This window comes from Plectropomus leopardus, chromosome 22 (genome assembly GCF_026936395.1).
Source record: "Plectropomus leopardus strain MGB_pleo_1.0 chromosome 22, ASM2693639v1, whole genome shotgun sequence".
Lineage (NCBI taxonomy): Eukaryota > Metazoa > Chordata > Actinopteri > Perciformes > Serranidae > Plectropomus > Plectropomus leopardus.
This window is the reverse complement of record NC_142197.1, coordinates 7,566,710-7,585,068: the sequence shown is the minus strand read 5'-3', so window position 1 is coordinate 7,585,068 and position 18,359 is coordinate 7,566,710. Positions and strand designations below refer to the sequence as shown.

The 18,359-nt window shown below is 38.4% G+C and overlaps 1 protein-coding gene across 8 annotated transcripts in view; it reads right to left on the bottom strand.

Moving 5' to 3' along the window:
• Nucleotides 1-15,712, bottom strand: part of magi2a (membrane associated guanylate kinase, WW and PDZ domain containing 2a) — a 255,042-nt gene extending 239,330 nt beyond the window's left edge. For 2 of the 8 annotated variants that reach the window (XM_088073047.1, XM_088073046.1), the window contains exon 1: nt 15,129-15,707. In XM_088073047.1, coding sequence (XP_087929173.1) covers nt 15,129-15,429 — 301 coding nt within the window. In that variant the 5' untranslated portion in view covers nt 15,430-15,707. Of the gene's footprint in view, nt 1-15,128 lie in introns of all 8 variants that reach the window. The other 6 variants (XM_088073042.1, XM_042511080.2, XM_088073045.1 and 3 more) reach the window with 5 other exon arrangements.
• Nucleotides 15,713-18,359: the final 2,647 nt, after the last annotated feature.

Genomic DNA, 18,359 nt, shown 5'->3' with positions numbered 1-18,359 from the left:
TGCTGCCCTGTCAGCTCTGAACCGCGATTCTTGCTTCTGAACACACACTCTGCAGTTAGATCGATACATCAGGTTGATAGTGTGTTTTTGTGTAGTTTGGTTTCTGTGTTGTGTTTGTATTGTATGCTATCTGCTGTGCACATGGTGGCTACAGTGTAATTTGTTTCATTATTTATTTATTGCATGACCGGTCGATAAAACAGCATTTTCTACAAGAAGCACTTAACCCCAAAAGGATTTTTGATGAGGTTATATCTGTTTCTGGAACTATGCTTATTTACTCTTTGCCAAGAGTTAGATAAGGAGACTGACGCCACTGTCATGTCAGCGCATTATTGGTCTTTTTTATATTGTTTATTTATTGATTTTTGAGAAATATAACATATGTATATTAGCATACCAAAATGAGGTAAAGACATATGTAATACTCTGTATTACACTTGGTACAGAGGCATACTTTTGCTGGTACACATTAATTGATAAACCATAAAATGAGATAGGTCCTTAAAGAAAATGAGAATGAAAAAGGTAAAGAAAAGAAGAAAGGTAGTATTGTGATCTAAAACAAACCTAACCTCACTTAACTTAAATCTCAGAAATTGAGTTTTAGCACTCCCTGGACAGCTCATCAATATTCCCAGATCCTTTAAGGGACAACATGTACGAACTTCAGAGAACAAACAAAAAAGAAGGAAAATTAGATTTGGGCCTGGAATTATGTGAATTGTATGTGTACACAAACCTATAATAAGTGTAACAAGACAATTTGTGGTTTTATAAAGAGTTACATGAGGGGCTTCTCAGCTAACAACAGCCATTAGCTGGTGAATCGCATCGTCACCATGAGGTTGCTATGCAACAAGCTAAGACACTGTGCTAAGAATAAACTGTTGTTCCCATGAAAAACCTTATTGCAAAAAAAAAAAAACTAAGCCAAAAAATCTCTGCTGAATCTGCTGAGTTACCATAAAACCAGGTACATCAAATGCATATTTCAGGCAGTTTCCAGGTCTGGCATTTTATTATTCAAATTGAATAGCAACATTAAAAATTCAATCTGAGACTCTCAGAGTTCACAGCCAACTCACATAGTTCATTACTGCAGCTAACTTAACAAACAATGGATTACCAATGCAACTGTGTTTCCATAATGTATAATGTTGTTGTGTTTCCAGGGCAACCAGGAGAAGCAGTATGTTTTGTGAATCTATTGTTGTTGACTGTCCACCATTTGTATAAGCGATTAGCTTTAAAAAATAACCCATCTTGGTCCAAACCTAATCCACTCAGAAACACACTTACTGAGATGGACACAAATGCAAATACTTTATCTAAGACACACACACACACATCCATGTACAATAAAAAGACAAGACTGTTTGATCGGTGCCAAAAGACGAGCAGAGAAGGACAGCCCAACCACCGTGGCTCTCAGAAAAGCTTTAATCGCTTCGTATTGATTGTTCCCTTTTTTGGTGAATCAGCAACAACTAGTGTGGGCTGAGGAGTTTGCTTAATATTCCCTTCTCTCTGTGAGCAGGTCAGCCAATTTCACCCTCCCCAGTGCCTTCGCTCCAAAATATCCCATTTAGATCTAATTTATATTCGTACCACTGGCAGTTTGAGGATGTAGGAATATTAACTTTTCCCAACATGAAATATGAAATCTTACAATATCTCCCTCTGCAAAATCTTATGGTATCCAGGGAGGGGGAGAAGTGCACCTATCAAATTTTGCAGGTTGCACAACAGCAATCCATAGCCACTTTGTGATTCATCCCAGTTTTTCGACCCTGATGTTTATTCTGGCTTCATCATCTGCCTACAGGGCTGTTGGGTCTGCAGTATTCCTCTTTGTGACTTTGATTGGCTTTTGATAAAGCAGAAGCCCGAAGGAGGCTGAAAACAAGACTGTTCTACATGCAAGATAAACTAAAATTACCACCTCTTGGGTTTTAAGCCCCAGCGAATCAGTCAAGTTGCAGTTACAGTTTACATACATGAAACATAAAAAAGAAAACATAAAAGCACAGTTTTAAGATAACGGTCACCATTTCGGTATCAGACCAGCTGTCTCCCCTCTTATCATGTTGAAAAATTGCTCGAAAAGTGTTTTTTCAGAACATTATGATGTCACAGTGAAGCTGACATTTGACCTTTTGGATAAATAATATCATTACTTAATCAGTTATTCCTATTGGACATTTGTGTGAAATTTTTCACAATAAGTGTATACATTTTTGAGTTATGGCAAAACAAAATGTTTTGGAGGTCACAATGACCTTGAACTTTAACCTTCAACCACCAAATTCTGATCAAATCATTTTTGCACCCAACTGGACGTTTATACCATTTCTTTCACGATGACTTTGACCTTTGACCAAAAAAATTCGAATCGGTTAATCTTTGAGTTGGAGTGGACGGTTGCGCCAAATTTGAAGAAATTCTGTCAAGGTTTTTTGAGATATCACATCGACAAGAATGAGATACAAGAGGTCACAGTGACCTTGACTTTTGACCTATAACCACCAAAATCTAACCAGTTCATCTTTGAGTTTAAGTGGATGTTTGGGTCAAAGTTGAGGAAAAACCCTCAAGGGGTTTTTGAGATATCCCGTTCATGAGAATGTAACAGATGCAAGGTCACAGTGACCTTGACGTTTGACCACCAAATTCTTATCAGTTCATCATAAAATTTAAGTGGATATTTATGCCAAATTAAAACAAATTTCCAGGGCAGATTTCTGAGATATCACATGCACAGAAATGCAGGTTTACATTGAATATGACCACCAAATTCTAATCTGTGCGCTCAAGTCTAAGTGGATGTTTGTGCCAAATTTGAAGAAATTTCCAAAAGCTGTTATCGAGATATCACGTCGACAAGAATAAGATACAAGAGGTCACAGTGACCTCGACTTTTGACCCATGACCACCAAAATCTAACCAGTTCATCACTGAGTCCAAGTGGACGTTTGTGTCTTGAGATATCACGTTCACAAGAATGGGACGGACAAACAGATGGACAACAAAAAAACAATATGCCCCTGGCCACAGTTATCACCGGTGTGGAGGCATCAAAATAAATCTTGACTGAAGATGACAACATGGATTTGTTGCAATGGTGGGACGAATCCTCTTATCTTTGGGACAAAAGAGGTGTCATTGAGAGTTGACGTTTTGCAACAAATGTGCATTCCTAGAAGAAAAAAAATGACACATCCCAGGTGTCATTTAATGTAAAACTGTGTACATAATATACAGTACGCTGAAGATAAATCCTTCACTATCAAGTGCTCCAAATACAAAGCACACACACTGACAGCTTAAGTGTCAGCGACAAAAACATCAAGGTGGTAAACAGATGAATCTTCAGCTACCTTTGTTTTTAAATCATGAAGATTCACAGCCTCAAACTTCACAAAGAGCTGTTTTCTTAAATTTAATAGTAAGATAGCCCAAATCACCCATCAGTCACTGAGCTCTCTCTCCAACCACATCTGCACAGGTACAGTAAACACAAATCCTCCTGCTCGTACTTAAACCGTGGCCAACATGTGAATATTAGTGCTGCTCAGACAGAGTGTGGGCGTGTTTGGTGTAACGGTACTCAACACCCTTGTAAACATAAATGAGAAGTTTAATCATCCTTCTTTTAGCCAAACAAGAGTGCCAGGATCATTAGTTCAAAGTTAGTGACAGTGAAATATGTTGGCCCATCTGGAGGGATTTTTCACATCACACCTGTTTGAAATCACAAGATCTGCCTCGTGCTGAAACAATGAGCCAGTGAATTGGTTAGCAGAACAGACCATTAACTTCACTAGTTTCATTACTGATTTATTGTCAAGATAAGATACAAATACGTTCTACAACTAACAATTATTAGCCATGCCAGCACCATGGCTCTGGGTATGGCAGTGGGCTTTGTTCCAAACTAAAATATCTAGAAAGCTACAGGATTGCCATGAAATATAGTGCAGACTTTCATGGTCCCCAAAGGATCAGGATGACACTGTGATCCTGTGCCATCATCAGGTAAGAAATGAAATCCATCCAACACTTTAGTTTAGACTAATGGCTGTTTGACCTCATTTTTAGGGTTTCTTTTTGACACACTGATTATTTCAGTAATATAAAAAATTCAAAGGATGATGAAAATAATTGCTGGCTTATGTCATAAATCAAGCCGCAAGTGGCCTTGAATCTGAATCCTGGGTGCTGTGAGGGGGACCAGTTCTTGCAATAACACAGTTCACCTACAAAGTACAAAAGGTTACACATGTGCTTGTTTATGACACACTGTCGAAGCTCCATTCAGAAAAGCTATAAAGGTTTTTCAAAGGATGTAAGCAGCTAAAGGATTCTCACTTTGTTCAGACGGAGCAGAAACCTGAAGGACATACTGTACATTCACCTGAGCAAACGCACAAAGGACACAAACACAAGGGATGATGAGAAGCAGTCGCTGTGTGGAAACACATAAACAGACACAACAGCAACATCATTCTCTCATTCATCTATAATGAAAAGGTAAAGGACTCCTGTCTATTCTTAGTCCACTAAGGCTGCAGACACTGTCCATTTTTAGTACTTACATAATGAAGAAAGATTTAGAGGGTTTTGTCGTTTTAACTTTGTTTTGTAAAATAAATAAATAAAATAATTGGGTAATGTGGCGGCACAGTGGTGTAATGGTTAGCACTGTAACCCTCACAGCAGGATCATCCCCAGTTCGAACCTGGATTTTAGTTTGACAACTTTAAAGAAGCCGACTTGATGTGTGTACTGTGCAGCTGTATTATCGAGAAAAATAAAAGTATTGCCTCAGGACTTGGTATCAGCAGATACTCAAATGACTTAGGGGCAAAAATTGATAAATCCTCAATTATAACAGTGCTTTATTTAAATTTATTGTTGCTTTACGTCATTTCTTAATTTCATATTTTAGTAGTCACCAGTAGTTTAGAGGAGATTTCAAAATATCGAGACATTTATTGTGTATCACGATATAGCCAATTAATGTCAATTCAAAGCCACAGAGGCAGAAATACACTTAAACACTAGTGTAGTCTTCTACATGTAAATATTATGCACACTGCCACACATGTACAGTGTACACACACACACACACACACACACAAGTTTGCAGCTTCCTACTCCTCAGTCTCTGGAATACTTCCACTTGCCACAACAGATGGCTGATGTTGACAAGGAGGGGAAGACAGTTATATGTTAGTGTGTGTATGTGAGCTTGTGTGTGTGTGTGTGTGTGTGTTCGTGTGTGTGTGCCTTATCATTACCTGTCCCCAGAGGTGAGCCTGGCAGTCAGACAGTGTAACAGAGGCAACGACAACAGGATCTCTCCACCAAACCTCTGTCAAGCATGATTGGACAGCATGTGGTAAGTGGTGCTTCAGCCCCAGAGACATGCTGACACACACACACACACACACACACACACACACACACACACACACACACACACACACACACACACACACACACACACACACACGCATGCACACACACACACACACACACACACACGCTGGGGGATAGCAGCTCTTTATGTGCGTGTGTGAGTCTGTTTGTGTATCACACTTTCTGTGTTACACTTGCTGGTGCAACTTAACACTCTCAATGGGACCCTGACAAGAAGACAGATGAGTCTGACTGCACTGAGAATCATTACTGGACTCCCACGCAACCGTCTGACTCAACACAACTTCTCAGGGATTGCCCTGTCCCATCTCTCAAACCCCCAGCAGACCAGTGACCAGTCCAGACTCATCATCACTCACATCAGTCATCCCATTACTTGGGCACGCGCCATTGACTTGATAGCGTCATAACATACTGGTCTTCCCTTCAGCTGTACTGGAAAGCTAGTGTGGTGTTGTTTTATGAATTACTTCTTTGTTGTATGGATTTTTATGGTGAGAATTTCTGTCTGCAAATCGATCTTTGGGCACAATAAGGCTGACCTCAGTTTCAGCTGACATCAGCTGATGGCGCAAGAATGACTTTATCCTACATATTTACGCTAACAGAGCTTCCAGCCATTCATGTTTACAAGACAGTGACTCAACTCAATTCCCTGCAACCCAGTCGCCAGAATAAATGTTTGCATTGTATGTTTCTGCAAACCACAGATCCATTACATCTGCACATTATTTTATAGCAGAAACTTTACATTTCAACAATGCTGTGGTTAGTTGATGGTCAGGTTTGGGCACAAAAACACTTGGTTGTGGTTAGGGAAAGATTATGTTTTGGTTTAAAATACCTGGTTTTGGTGGTACAAACCCAGCTGGAAAGGCAGAAATACCTTGGTAACATACAAATGCTTTTCATAGCACTATTTTGGCAAGAAAGGCAGCAATGTTTCCGTAACAAAAACAACTGATCTTCATAGCCCAATACTCAGTGGAAACACTGGAGACGCTCCTATGTAGGGACATACGATAATATTGTAACAGCATCAGTATCAGCAGATATTGGCTTTAAAATGCAATATCAGAATCGGCCAACATGCTGATTTCAAAACGACATCACAGACAAAGTGAACACATACAAAACATCAGCCCTAAGTGGATGTATTTTTGTTATTTTGCACAGTGAATGAATATTTCCTAAAAAATCCAATATCGTGCATCCCTATGGCACTTACTTAATAAAAAATCACTTTAGGTGCCACTATCCCTGCAGGAAAAACAGTGACAGGTTGTTAAAAAACACCCGTATTTGGTGCCTAAAAAGCCACCGGAAACACTGCAATGACTTGCTCAAAAACAACCAGTTTTGCTGTTTGTTGATCTTCAACAGACGTCTCGCCTAGGTGTCAGCACATATACTACATTACTTTAGAAACATTAATGTGATATGTGTGGATTAAAGTACAAATGTTGCATAACCGAAACATACAATGTCAACATTCTCCTCTGGGGACTGAGCAACCATATGAGCAGTGTTATTATACAATGTTTCAAGAGCAGCTGAGGCATTATTGTCCAGGATTTGAGTCACATAATGCATTTCTGGCTCAGCCATTATTTGGCAAAATCAAATTATTGAGTTGGTGTAGTCACTCCACAGAAACCTTTTTGAAAGGGCTAAGACACTTGTGTGCACAATTGAGACAGGTCCTGGATACATAGATCAGAGTAATATCACCAAAATGGAGAGGTGGAAACACAGCGCCTTTATTAGATTTAGGCTTTATTTGCCATGTTCTGACCAAATCCTGAGGCAAACACTTGTAGAGCACCAGTTTTCTTTGAAATGTCAACAATAAAGCCGGTCTAAATCTTATAAGAGAGCTCTGATGCCAACAAAGATCAGTGGTGCTGCCACTGGCCACCAGCCAAAATAGACAAACAAGGACCACCCAAAACTGAAATACGCGTCATATGAGAATATATTCAATTTTCATGTTGACCTCATCAGCTATCCTTTCACAGTTATGCACTGAAGTGTAATGTTGCCTATTGTCATCTAAAACAAACTATTATAAACAATTATAAATTACATTCAAATATTTTCAGAAATACCTGAAAATGATTGGAGTGTGTAGTAGTTTATTGAATTAAAATCCATAACAACCTAACCAATTTCAAGGCAGGTCCAGTACTTGTTGAGGTATTTTAACTCAGGACCCATGTGGTGATCTGACAGACCAACCGCCGTCTCCAGAGACACACTGCTGGCAAAAACAACCTTTTAAAACTAGAAAGGTGCAGTCATTCTCGCTGCCATTTCTGCCTGGGTAAAGCTCCCCCTGCTCAGGCTGCTGTAATGACTTTCCCCCCACAACAGCTAACGCTAAGTGGGCACCCGGCGAGCACACTGATTGCCTTCGGCTGACCTGGAACTGTCTGCTCTCACCTGCACCCAACACCACTCAGCAAGGCTCAATCAGCATACAGTCTCGCAGCCACACTGGAGTACAGCTACTGTAAGAGCTTCTCAGTGTAGTGGCAGTGAAAGATGCAGTGACAGCCTCCATAGCTGGCTGCATTAATCCTTCACTGGAGCTGAAATAGGAAGCTGAACTGGGCCATTTCAGTGTGTGTGTGTGTGTGTGTGAAAGAGAGAGAGAGATGGAGGGAAAGGAGCAGGATACATGACGTAAAGCTAATTTATCTTGATGCTTTTGCAGCAATATTCATGCATTACAAAGAAAGCGACAGTGAATGTTTACTCTTCATGCGGATTATCCCAGGTAAGACTGGGTGAGGAGAGATGGATTCAGAGCACTTGTGATATATTTGCTTTTTACTGTTTTGAATGCAAGTGGCATTGTTTACATATTGCATGCATGCTTTGTGTGTACCTGGGGGATTCAAATATATTAATGGACAGCTAAAAATATCCAGCAAGCAGCAGATAAAATTTGAATAATACCTTTTTCTTGAGCTTCAATTGTGTCCAGTGGAAGCATAATTTTAGCAATCGACAGGGTTACTGCAGTGCAGGAGTCCCCTGCCCCTCATTTGCAAGTGACCTGTCGATCTTCATGAAACTCCAGGTTGATGCAATCCAGTTGAAAGGCACTTTGTTATCAGAATACACACCAAGAGCAGTGTGGGGACCGCATCTGCCATGTTAAGATAATGTTCATTTAAAACGTAACTGTCTGCTGCGCTTATTCTAATTTAAAAGCTTTTTATAGGTGAATCACATGGAGACTTTTATTGTGAATCGACTAAAGCTTTATATTTGTTAACCCTTAGGGCCTGCACAAATTGCGCTTCTCAAAATCAAGCTTTAAAAAATATAATATATTAAAATTGTTTTCCACTTTCATTGAGTTAATTTTTTTGACCAACTTCAGTCCTAATCATACATATTAAATATTCACTAATTTTTCAGAATTTTAACCCTTTAAAGGTCTGATTTTTGCTATGATGCCACTACATTTAAGTGGGGAGAAAATACACAAAAATGAATTATTTTCAATATGCTTCATGCAAATTAGATTTTTTTTTCTAAATCACAGCCTCGGATATGTCAGTGGTTTGCAGTAACATTGACTGTGACAGTGCACTTTGTAGAAATAGCATGTATTTTCTCTGCATGCCAGATATGGTAAAAAAAAATCAGGTTAAAAAAAAAAGGTGGCAAATAGTAAGAATTTCAAATTCCAAAGCAAAAGCCCAGAATGACACCGAGAAATAATATAATGCATGTTTACATGCTTTTATGAATGTAACAATTTTGTTTACACCGTGTATTTTAGTATTATTATAAGAGATGAGCTGGAAATTGCAAGATTAAACAAAAATCACATCTAAATTCTATCACAAAACCTGATCCACCTTAAAAAAAGGTTAAAAAATGCACCAATCCAGTGGATATAACTGGTGCATCCTTGCAAAAATGGCCATCATGTGCACTAAGTAGTGCAGTTTAAAGCAAGTATTTCAGTGCTCTTTGAAAGTTGAAAATCCCAACTTTGACCTTTACTGGCATCAAATCCACAGGGGGGCACATTAGCCACAGGAAGTAGTCTGAGTCCCATCCTTACATTATCCATAATGTGTTGCTCTAAACTGTGTAATTGTTTCCTATGTTCTCTTCTACACCCATCAGTGTTTTGTGGAGATCCTTATTACGTGCTACAGGGCAGGCCTGATTGCTGGTGGCAATCTAATCTAATCCTCACCTCAGAGACTAATAAAAGACTTCATATTTTGTGTGTGTGTGCATGTGTGTAAAGTGGGATACAGCCAGAGGATTTCAGACGCTGTGAAAAATTAAAGTCATATTACAGTGCGTAGAACGTGATTAAATGCATAAACATGATTCATGATCGCTAGAACAGGGAGAAAGTGAATCATGATTCGGCTTTTTTTTTTTTAATTACGCAGGAGATCATGATGAAAGTGGGCAATTCAGACAAGATATCCCGTGAGAAAGGGACAGCACTTGTGACATCAGTGAAGCAGCAGACCACTGCAGAGGAGAACTTGATGTATTATTCAAAAAGGCCATGAATGACCCCTGGAGATCGACCATGCATGTAAACTGGTCAGTGACCCTGTTCACTGACCAGCAGCTAAAAGAGTGAAAACAAAGCAGGATTTATGACTGTTTTATTGGGACGTAGCTGGTCCATTGTACCCAAATATCTGAGAGGGTTTTAACTTTAATGGATGGCAGTTTGTCTGCCTGAAGTGGCTCCTGTTAATGAAGGATAAATTATGTAAAAGGACACAGCAAGCAGCTGTTCACTGTGAGTGAAGGTTGTTTACAGCCTAGTTTGACAAAAACATTCACCTAAAATTAAAGTAGGTTTTTGTTGTTTATCATGTGCTCAGTGCTACCCTATTATTGTTAACATCCTGGATGTTATTTTATCCCTTAATTATATTTTTGCTGAGGAAAACAACAATTTTTAGAGCACACACACACAATTCTGGGTGAAACACATTGTTTTGCTTACACTCATACACTCCTGCAGCTCTAACAATAATCAGTATTTATCTAAATCTAACTGATTTGTCGACCATCTGTGTGTGAAAACATCACTAAGCACAAGAACAATGAGGAAAAAGCTCTACCGATAAAACATGTTAGAATAGACAGAAAAACTGATGTTAGCCTGCTGTTAATTCAAACTCAACACTTTCTGTGGCTCCTTCTGACAGTTAATGCTTCCAAATACTGTATAAAGTTTTTTTTTCTAGAAATATCACAGGAAGTCTTGAGTAGTAGCAACTGGTATTAGTTTATGTAGAAGAACATACAAGCTCCATTTTGAACCTCTCTGACTACAGTTTTGTCTAAGGATTGGATTTATTCAAAAGGCTGATTGTTGTGTCTCCTCCCATCACCTGTGTCACGGCCAAATAGTTGCACTTCAGCACACCTGCAAGACTACAGACGACTGCCAAACAGCATGTGCGCTCTGCGTCAATATAAGGGGAAATGATTCATACCACCAGCATACCAGCTGGCGGCAGTCTGACGTCTGTATTTATCATTCAAAAAGAAAACCCGAAAGACTGACAGTGCAATGGCTATACATATGTCGGATAATAAGTTGCTTATGACTAATGAGAAGACCCTTTGTGCCCTCTTTACTTTAGCTGCTTGTTTGATTTCTTCATGTTTCTCTTCTTGTGAACTGATTCACTTAAGATGAAAAGCCGATTAGATTGATTTCTCTCACCAACACACTCTGCTGCCGATTCAACATGTTCAACCAGCTGAAAGCCGCCAACACGGACCAAAATTAGTCCAAACATTGGTCCCACGCTGCAAAAATAGTATAACTGGCGGCCCGACATTGGCAAAAAGCCTGTCAGGGCCTTAAAATTGGACGACAATGGCAGACAATCTAGGGGACAACCCTAATATTTAGGGCTGCAACAACAAGTTTAAAAAATCATTCAATCTACCAACTGTATTCTGTAGTGATGGAATTATTTCTTTATAACGTAGAAAAATAGTAAAAAAAAAACAAAAAAACAAAACATTCAATTGCATCATTAAATCAACAACAACAACTCAATAATAAGACTCTTCTTTTTCAGGATTATTTTTGAGCATTTTTTTGCCTTTGATAACAGGACAGCTGTAGGTAGACAGGGTAGATAAAAACCATGAGAAAAAGAGGGGGAATGATATGCAAAGGGGAACAGGTTGGAGTCAAACACGGGACGCTGGGTGCACACCCTTTCAGGTGAGCTAGTGGGCTCTAAGAGTCTTTATTTTTCCTGGTAAATTCTGTCATTTGAGACGCTGGAACTGGAGAATGGGTGCACTTTTTCTTGAAAAATCACAATTAATTTATTAGCAAAACAGTTTTGCATCAATTAACTGACCTTTTAATTGACTTATCATCTCATCTTGTCAAATATTCTCAAAGTTAAACATGTTTTTGCAGTATTTGGACCTGTGACAGTATTTTGTTATTCACAGTATAGTCTGAAATCAGACCCACCCATTACATGATGGCACCCTGCTATGCTACAGTCAGCTTTAAGTGTAAGTAATAGTAATCCAGCTAAAAGGAGTGTTGTGTGCTTCTACATCTTCTGGTGCACAACAGTGTCTGTATCCGTGCCATGTGGAACGTTATGGAGCATTGGATTCAAGTTTTTGGAAGCGTGCACGCAGAAAAACTGGCTCTGAAATCAATAGAAGTAAGCAATAAAGAAACGACAAAGCCTTGAGTTGTATAGAGCGGCTCAGCAAGTGGACATCATCTGTCAGGCCTGGCGTACTGTGATAATACCGCTCTGTGCTCTCTGACTCTCTCTCTTCTTAGTAAAGAAACAACTGAAGCAGATTATAGCAGTTAATGTGCCTCTGCTGAGAAGTGAAAAATATCTGTTATTGAACACCCCGCTGTAAGGACACTGCAAGGGTGTTTTTCCGCATAATATTTACTTAATGTACACATCAAGCACATTAAAAACAACTTGACACCATCAACAACCAAACACGAGCAGAGCAACGGGAGAATATCAATCACTGCAGCAATCACTGGAGGGTATAAATATTTCATGGCAAAAAAAAAAAAAGAAGTAACACATTAGTTTGATATAGGCTTGACTGCCTTTTGAATAAATCCCGGGTGTGATGCTGAACGCACACACCGTCACACACATACAAACACACAGGCTAAGACTTTGATCCAAAGCCTCTTACAGGGTTTGGCTGATTTTTTCACCCCAAAATGAGAGCCCACAGATCCTCCTCTCGGCTCACAATGCAAGACACCCAGTGTCATTAGCCGCACGGATCAAAGACGCAGACGGCCACACGAGTGTGTCCGTCAGATCAGAGCTGCACAACCAGTGGACAGAGCTGACAAGCGTTGGAGGGAGTTGGTGCCAGTTGGGCAAAATAACACGACTTTTAAATGTGAAAGGCAACATGGGTGTTCTGGCTGCTGCATGTGACACCAGCAACTATGAAAAGTACGAACAGCACAATCTTTGCTTTGAAAATAAAACACTCACTGGAGCAAACTATTGCACTTCCACTCTAAAAAATAGATATTCCTGAGAGGACTTCAGCTGTGTCTGTGGCATTCAATATCTGTGACCTTATCATACTTTATGGTATTTTTCATTTCACGGGACACCACTATAATGTTGAAATAGTGACCTGGGGATTTGCTCTAATATTTATACAATATCCTCTCCAAATCCAATTTAGTCAACTTAATGTAGCATAAATTGGATAATAAATATTGTAGACTTAAATCTCTGCTCTGCCAAAGAAATATATAAAAATATATTTCAAAGGTTAAAAATACAAACATTTTCTTTCCTTCAGGAGATGAAGTACACTCATAACTACAACTACACCAAAGTTCAGCTGAACACAAATATGCTGATATTTGGTTGAATTTAGGTTGTGATAGCAGGTGACCAAAATTCAATGTCAACTTGATGTAGATTACTGTCAACAGATGATGTGTATACTGTTTTGGTTTAGGTTGTGTTGTTGAGTAACCAAAATCCAACGTCTTAAATACAACCTTATATATTGCTTTTTAATGGCCGTGCAGGCAAGTGTGTAGAGTTTGTTTTAACATTGAGGGGAACACATAGGAAACTGTGGTCCTTTGCCATTTCTATGCACCAATTTCTGCCTTTTTGGCATCAACTGCTGGTATAAATATATTTAATTGACAAATAAAAGTCCTCTGCTACCATTATTTTCATGTTTTTATTGTCCATAAGATAAGTATAGAGGAGATGATTGTTGATTAGATTGATTTTCCAGTATTTAATCTAATCTAATCCATTGTTTATGTCAACATTATTATTCCTGGGCTGTAATCTTGACCTGTGGTGGCTGCGTGACATTTAAAGATATTACAGAAGCGATACTCAGCCTGCTTTGCATGGGGGCCACTTTTGATAAATAACAGGGGGCCAGGGGCCAGTCTCAGCAGCCCAAAACATGTGTAGCATTTCAGTATGACTCTATGATTTTAAAATGTTTCTCAGATTTTAGGACCATTTTTTTAGGATTTTAAGACATTTCTCAGATATTAGGACATTTCTAGGATTTCAGGATGTTTCTGCGATTTTAGGATATTTCTGGATTTTTAGGACTTTTTCTGGATTTTAGGATGTTTCTCAGATCTTCCATTTCTAGGATTCTAGGATATTTTAGGATTTTAAGATGTTTCTCAGCTTTTAGGACCTTTCTAGAACTTTAGGAGATAGGATTTTAAGACATTTTTAGGATCTTAAGACGTTTATAAGATTTTAAGACACTTCTAAGAGATTTCTAGGATTTTAGGATGTTACTAATACTTTAGGACCTTTCACATTTTAGGACATTTCTTGCAGTTCAGGAGATTTCACCGATTTTCAGTTGTTTTTTGTTTTTTTGTTTTTAGGAAATTTCTACGATTACAGGAAATTTCAAGGATTTTAGAATATTCCTAGGTTTTTAAGTAAATTCTCAGATTTCAGGACATTTCTAGGATTTTTAGGACATTTCAAGGATTTTAGGACATTAGGGGCTTAGCTAGGACATCTGTTGGGGGATGCAGGGGATCCTCCACTTGCACTTTATTTGATAAACAAGTTAAAAGTACAAGAACAATTCCCACTGTGAATTAATGCATCTTTTTTTGCGAATTTAAAATATGGACGGGATCCACCCGGCACCTGATTGGGGTTCAGATTTGGGCCGTAAGGTGAATATCAATGTAATAGGCTACAGCATCAATATGATATTATATATTTGTCATTATGAGTTATGCACAAGGCTGAAACCACGCAAGTGTGTGTAACACCGGAGTGTATTTTCTGACTGCCCCAAATGTAACACACCCCCCTGAAAGCTACACCACATAGCAACAACACTCAACCGACACAACCAACAAAACACGTCTAAAACACCTTTTCCCAACAACTACCGTGGGAGAAAGGTTCATTTTGGGGCACTAAAAGCTTGCAACAACAACTAAAAAACAGCACAAAAAGTTACATTTCTCTGCACGGTTTGTTTTAGGCACCGAGCATAGGTGAGGCTATTAGTTTCAGGAGACAATAGCACTGCTGTCAAAAACACAAAAGCTAACGGTTTTCAAAAATGTCCGCTAAAAAGAAACATGCACGAAATGCGGGAAAGTTGCTGTAAAAGCTTACCTTGTTTGACACACTTGAGTCGGACGGGGTCTTTGCTGTGTTTGACCACGGCGTGGACGTCCCTGGTGGTGAGTCCAGCCACCGGAGTATCATTGACTTCCAGGAGGAGTTCATCCTGGAGGAGTTTGCCGCTGTGGCACACCGCTCTGCCCGGGAGAAGCTCGCCGATAACCGGGAACTGTCCATTCTCCGCGCCGCCCTTCAGCTCCAGCCCCAGCTCCCCCTCCTCATTCCTGCTGAGGACACTCTCGTGGACTTTGTTAGTCCAGTGGTTCTTCCTCTTCTTCAGGCTCTTGGACATGGCTCAAAACAGGGGAAAAATCACATGAGTGCGGCCGTGGGAGAAGTTTTACCGCTCTGTGAAGTCCGCCAGTGTCACCGTAACACCGTGGTGTGTCCAGTTTCACCAGTAAACGCCAGTTGTATCCATGTCGGCGCACGCTCTCACGCGCACAGCAGCTGGATAATCAGTCTGCCTTTGCATTAAACTGAGCTGCTCAACTTGTGATGCCTTCACGTGACGCCTCCAACATCGGGACTGACAGGATCCGCGTGCAACAGAGACCTGGTGGAGAAAAAAACAGATGATTGACGAGAGCAGAAAGTACGGAAGCCACCTCATAACTAACCATCATTGTAGTTTAAATATTCATTTACTGTTTACGTCGAAATCTAACTTTTTTCAACTTTACTGAAAGCATTCATTACGTGAAGTATTTATGTTCATCATAAGAGTTGTGGAAAATACATCTTACAAAAGAAAAGACAAAAATAAGGGAGGGACTTTATTTCTCTATATTTAATGATTAAAAAACGATGTATGCATTTATGTATGTATGTATATTTAATAGTATAAAAATATTTTTTTAAATCAAAGCCTGAAGGTATTTTTATTAATTTATGTATTTTAAATAAATTTATTTTGTTAAATGTATTCATTGCATGAAGCATATTTTTCAGATTTTCATTCAAAAAAGAAAAAATAAATTTCATAATATGAAAATAATTTTAAAACAAATTCAGACCTGAAAGGACAATTATTTATTTTTTGTTCTCTTTTTTTCTTAAAATTAAAAAAAATAAATAAATAACTGGAATAGTCATTGTATATTTCATAATATAAAAATAATGAAAACATAAATTTAATAATGGTGAAACATTTTTTAAATTTGTAAATTCATTTTTCATTTTATTATATAAAAATAATGTAAAAGTACATTTCAAGACTATGTTATGAAAGTTTTTAAAAACAAAACAAGTAATTTGTATGACTATCTATCCAAAAAAATGTCCACAACAAACCTTTCTTACTAACTGCAACTAACTATCATCTGCAGACCTTATATTACATCTGGAAAAAAATTACTTTTAAAAGTTGTTGTTGTTTTTTGTACCACTTTTAAGTGCCTTCACCACTGCTATACTAATACATATTTATATTGTCATTTACTAATGACTTTTACTGCACCACGCATTGTTCTGTGGAAGCTAATTTCGAAGACGTCTAGCGCCAAATGCATTAAGGAGAGGTATTTGCAACTTCGAAACTTCTGAGCTTACAAGTTTCCGAGGGGCCCCTGAAGGCATCACCCAGCTCCAACCAACCCAACTGACCCGGATGTGAAGGCTGGAGGAGGAGGAGAGAGGCAAGGCTTTTCCCAAATCCAGCTTTCCATGGAAAAAAAGGAAAAGAAAGGAGAGAAGCAGAGTAGCTGTATTTCCACTGGCATGGCAGCAGAGCAGCAATAATACGTTTTTTTTATGCCACAAATATGTCTCTTCTTTTTGACATGTGCTCAAAGACACTTCAAATGCTGCAGATTGTAAGCTTCAGAAAGTTCGACTCAACTCAAATTGCTTTTTTTTTCCAGCTGCATTGTCATTCCTTTCCCCTTGAAAGTTGGACTGCATCAATTACAGTCTATTTCTGGTTGGACAAGGGCCCACAGAGGTCACCTGATTCAAATACTTTGTTGCTACAAAAGTCTTTCAAACATATTTTCTTTTCTTTTTTTTACATGAACTTGACAGATTTTATTTCCTTGAACAACCTCAAGGTCTTTTTCTGAATGTTTGTATTTCATAAAACTCTTTCAAGGGCGCCGAGTATTCCTCAGCTCCTTCTCATTAATGATATTCAGATTTCAAAAGCATATTTTGTTCCCCTAACAGCATTTGTGATACACACACACACACACACACTCGGAGTCTGTAATAGTTTTGTCATTCGCCCGGAGAAATGGCTCGAAGAGAAAAAATACCCTTGTGTTTATCTCAAACTGGTGGAAAGGGACGTAAAGCAAACGGAGGACTGACTGAGTGTAATCCATCTTCAAACAAATGTGTGTTGTGGGTATTTTCCTTCTCGGGGTCGACATCTTTAAAAACGTCCAATCTGCTTTGTGAAGCCTCTCCGAACATCTCTTCTCACTCAGTTACTGAGCTCATATTTTGTAATGATGGTTTGCTGATTTACTGACATAATTGTATAGATATAGGATGATTATAGCCGTGCTATGTTGCAGTTAATCCCTTTAGAGTCTTGTCGTGTTTTTCTCATAACAAATGAAAAATTCCAGTAATGAGTTGTAATAAGAGCACTTGTTTCCCACACAAGTGTCATTAATTAAAAAGTGGTTCCTAACTCGTCCAGATTTCTCTTTAGTCATTAGCTCAAAGTCCACACATAAGAGGAATTACCACACATCACTTTGATTTGACAAAATGTAAATAATATGTGGGCTTAAAACACAATAAAAGTATATATATATATATATATACATATGTGTGTGTATATATTGCAAGAATAAAGTAAAATTAGTTATACACCGGGGCATTTGTAGAATTTGAAGACATAAGGGGCTTGGCCTAGACCTCTGTAGGACAAAAAAAAAAGTTTTTTTTTTCAAATTTTTGGTGCTTTATAAAACATTTTTGACAATTTTTTTTCTTTAAGATTTTTTGGTAGCTTTTAAGTTGGTTTTTTTTGCAAATTTCTGTTTCCCTAAAAAAAAATTGGTGATTCTTTTTTTCTTTTAAAATTTTTGATGATTTTTAAATGAAAACATGCTTTCCAAACCTGCAAGCATGTCAAAATAAAAATCAACAAAATTAAAACGGCCAAAATAAAAATCACCAGAATGACACCATTTATCACAGCCTGAAACTGTTTTAATTCATTAAAACATTTTTTTTAAGTGGAAAAAAAAGAAAAAGAAACCATTGAGCAGA